The sequence below is a fragment of the Hermetia illucens genome, chromosome 3 (genome assembly GCF_905115235.1).
Source record: "Hermetia illucens chromosome 3, iHerIll2.2.curated.20191125, whole genome shotgun sequence".
NCBI classification, from domain to species: domain Eukaryota; kingdom Metazoa; phylum Arthropoda; class Insecta; order Diptera; family Stratiomyidae; genus Hermetia; species Hermetia illucens.
In genome coordinates this window covers 58,778,282-58,782,563 of record NC_051851.1, presented here as the reverse complement: position 1 = coordinate 58,782,563, position 4,282 = coordinate 58,778,282, and the positions used below count along the sequence as shown (strand labels likewise).

At 37.9% G+C, this 4,282-nt stretch overlaps 1 protein-coding gene across 1 annotated transcript; it reads right to left on the bottom strand.

Moving 5' to 3' along the window:
• Positions 1 to 2,762: 2,762 nt before the first annotated feature.
• Positions 2,763 to 3,727, bottom strand: LOC119652026 (piggyBac transposable element-derived protein 4-like). Its single transcript, XM_038055961.1, has 2 exons — positions 3,427 to 3,727; positions 2,763 to 3,367 (listed from the first exon to the last, which is right to left on the bottom strand). Exons 1-2 carry the CDS (start codon positions 3,725 to 3,727, stop codon positions 2,763 to 2,765), a joined length of 906 nt encoding a protein of 301 aa, XP_037911889.1.
• Between the last annotated feature and the right edge of the window lie 555 nt (positions 3,728 to 4,282).

Here is a 4,282-nt window from a genome sequence, read left to right as displayed (position 1 = left end):
ACATATTACTGCCATAGATATTATCCTCACCCTAAACAAACAAACTGCCTATTTCCGAATATTGTACATATATTTGCACGTATATAAATTGATCGTATTTTCGACTTACTTCGTGCACAAAAGCATACATATGCACATATATAACACGTATATGAAATACCGTTGGTTTGATGCACAAATATATTTATCTAGACACCACCCGCAAACTTCATTAGCACGCATATATAGTGTATACCTACATACACACACGTCTGTTTGAAGTAATTGATATTCACATACAAACGATTAAAAAACTAAAACAAAATAGTTCTTTCCCATCCCATTCATACGAACTCCCCTGGGTGTGTTATTGACGAATTGATCTGCAATGATGACGTCTTGCATGTTCTAGAATGCACGAAATTCACAAAAAATGGCAAAGTTTCACCCCCCATAACTTTGTTAATAATGGTTGGATTTTTGGCAATAATGGTTGGATTTTTGGCAATATGTTATCCCTTACCCCGATACCGAATTTTGTACTTCTGGGGTAAAAATAAGGGGGGTTGCCGGGTAGATTTCTAAAATGTGGAAATATGCTATTAACTTTATTTGTGCAGATATCGGAACCGGATGTGTTTTGAGGCTTAGATTTGGTTGAGATGCACTACTGTGATTTTTTTGCAGATTTTTCGGTTGGATAGGTTCTGAGAACGAAACCTGTTACACTTTTTGGGGGGTCATGTTTTGAGCTCCCTCTATCCTATGATTCACCCGATATCAAATATGGAACCATTTTCGAAAAGTACTAATTGGCCCTTTCATTTGATACCCACATGGCCACATTATATGAAAAACAAATTTGCACCCTCCATTCACTTGTATGGGGAGGCTCCCTTAAACTTTACGCAAAATGGTGCCATGGTATGTAAAGTTAACAACAGATTACATGCTCCCACCAAGTTTCGTGACAATCGGTTCCGCCGTTTCCGAATGAATCAGCTGTGACAGACAGACATCGACTCGATTCTAATAAGGTTTTGTTTCACACAAAACCTTAAAAAAAAAAACGACCTTCACAACGGGGGAAGAACGACCCGAGACATACAATCATCCAGATCAACCAGGCCGCGCGGAATCTTGGGCTGCAGATCAATGAAGGCAAGACAAAATATATGTGGCAAGGTCAGCACCAAAAATCAACCAACCAACAACATCAAACCGCACTGGTCAAAGGGGAAGAATAAAGATAGGAGACTAGAACTTCGAGACTGTTGATGACAACCAATAGCAGCTACGACGATGAAATCCGCGCCCGGTTGCTGGCAGCCAACAGAGCCTATTTCAGCTTACAAAAACTGTTCCGCTCGAAACGTCTCACCATAGGGGCAAAGCTCTTACTGTACAAGACAGTTGTGGCGCGGCAGGATTCGCAGCAGGTTATTTCGAATGTTGCGAATGCGAACGAATAGATGGCGCGGATCTATCCACTTTGCAGAGCTCGCCACGGGAGTGGAGGACCGGCGAGAAAAGTGTGCCATGAGTTAGGGGCAGAAAAGAAACACATGAAGCGAGAGACTCTCTTCTGCCTCTAACGAGCAAACAGTGACAGTCACACAAATTATTTAACCTTCATCCGTCCCTCATTTCCCCACACATTAAAGTTCCTCGCGTATCAAATTGATACCCCATAGAAAGTAGACGTGTTTCATGCATTTTTATTTATTTTTATTTGGAAAAATAAAATAAATAATAAAATATTTCGAAAATATTCTATTTAAAAAAAATTGAATTCAGTTCATAAGTATTTATTAAAAAAAAAGTCGATTTTCGCAAAAAACTTTCAATCCCGAAATGTGAAAAATGAAAAAATGAATTAAATTATAGTTTATCAATGCAGTTTGTGCATAGTTTGAAATGATGTGCATTGCAAACATAAGTTATACACTTATCACAGCGATTGCTGTATAAATTTTTCTTGTTGTTATATTCGCAATGTTCACAACGACTTCGTTTTCCTGCTGACGGAGCATGCGTGAGTTTTTGAGAATTTGGTAAATTCGATTTTCGCGATGCGTTTGTCGTTGATGTTGGCGCTGCTGATGTTGATGTCGTTGGTGATGATGATCTTGATGAAATATTCTGAATTTCATCTATAACAGCATTTGCATTTGGTGTTCGAGGACGAGTTTTTCTGTTCGCAATATATGGTGTAACTAATTGCTTTCCGAGCTCCACTAAGTACAAGCGACGGCGATACTTTTTTTTCTCATATTTCCAATCTGCGTTGAGATGAATAAATATTACGAAACTGTTGTATGCTGAAGTATCAAGGATGTTACAGAAAAGGGCTAATGGCCAACGATTCACCTTGCGTTTGCAGCGATAAGTGCCTACGAGTTTATCAAGAGAATCAACACCACCTTTCGTCGCATTATAGAATCGAATAATTTCCGGCTTTTTTTGTTCGTCGTTAGCCACACTTTTCTGGTCATGAAGTGTACTAAATAGAGTGACAAAACGATTCTTTTTTGGTACGTAAGAGACCATTGTGCTGCGCAAATCATGATCGAACACAAATTCGGAATGATATACTGGTTTGTTTTTCATTTGCAGCAGCAATGGTGGAATTTCTTTTCGATTTTTTCTGATCGTTCCAATCAACTTGTTTTGTTTCTTTTTCAATTCTAGGGCCAACTGCCGTGAAGTAAAAAAATTATCTGTTGTGATGTTACGACAACTCAGTTGATTGCTTAGAGTCAGAACAACTCTTTGGCCTTGATTTATAATACTTCTGCTTTACAATTTCGATCGGGACCCGTATATACTTCAAGATTCCAAGCATAATATGTACTTGCATCGCACAAACACCATATTTTGATACCGTATTTATGCGGTTTTGATGGTATATATTGTGTAAATGGGCAGCGACCGCGAAATGGTACAAGTTGTTCATCTACTATAACGTTTTTTCCAACAGTGTAACACATTTTCAATCGATTCACCCATTTGTCGTAAACGTTTCGTATTGGTGCCAATTTATCTCTTGATCGAATTCCCTTTCTCTGTTCTTTGTCATCGAAACGAATGCATTCATTTATTAGTTTGCATTTTTTCAAAGTCATTGTGGCGCGGAAGATTGGTGGTCCTGTTTGGTCATCCCACAATTCATTTATACATTGCCCATGCGATCTGTACACGCCAGCTAATATTAGCAAACCATAATAGGCGCGCAAAGAAGCAATATCAACTGGTAACCAAAGTTCCTTGTATTTTCGAGATCCATATAAATTTGTCATTTCAACTATTGTCTTTTCGATTGGTTCCATGAATAATAGAAAAGACGACAAAATATCAGTACATCGTGACGACGCAAACAAAGTTGGACCTGTTCAAGCAAATATCACAAGCATAACAAGAAGAAGTAGAATATGAAGAAAAATTTACCAGGTGTTTCATGTAGAGCAAATGAAGCATTAGATCTATTCGGCAATTGTGGCGGCGGCTCGAAATAATAACAATATTTTCCATCTTTCGATAACACAAACTCCTTCGGTTCAGAACAAGTAGTTTCATGTTGCTGTGGTTCATTATCTACAACATCGTCGTCTGACTCGTATTCACTACTTTCATCATTTTCACCCGGTTCTGGTAAATATTCTTCGTCGTCACTACTAGTTTCAAATGGATCAAAATCACTTTCTTCCTCGTCGTCTTCACGAGGATCGAAATCAAATAAATTCGACATTTCGACAATAAAACGCGAAAGTGAACACAAAATAAAAATTTTCAAAACGCTGAAGCAGAACTGTTCTTTATGGCGTACGTTTCACAACTGAAAGGTGCATAACCGCTATGGCTATACGTAGTATCAATTTGATACGCGAGGAGCTTTTACGTGACTTTTTTTATTGTGCCAATTGGGTGAAAAATAGAAAAGAAGGAAATATATTATCTAATGAATTTCATAAAAATATTCCTTGGGCCAAAAAAGCAGGTCAAAATATTAATATTACTACAAAATACAGAACGTGAAAGAAGCGATTCGTATCAAATTGATACGAGGGACGGATGAAGGTTAATAAAGTCTAATGGTTAAATCTATCGAGTATTGATTGTAAAAACCCAGTCTATGTTCCGGTGTACCTAAAAGTGTGGTTTGCAAAGAAATTAATATTAAAGTTAAACAGTGATCTTGCCACTCCTCATGTATTCCTCGGAGATTTGCGGCAAGAGACTTGGGTAAGAAAAATTACGAACTGTTGAGCACGTTCGAGAGAAGAATCCTCCAAAAAATTTATGA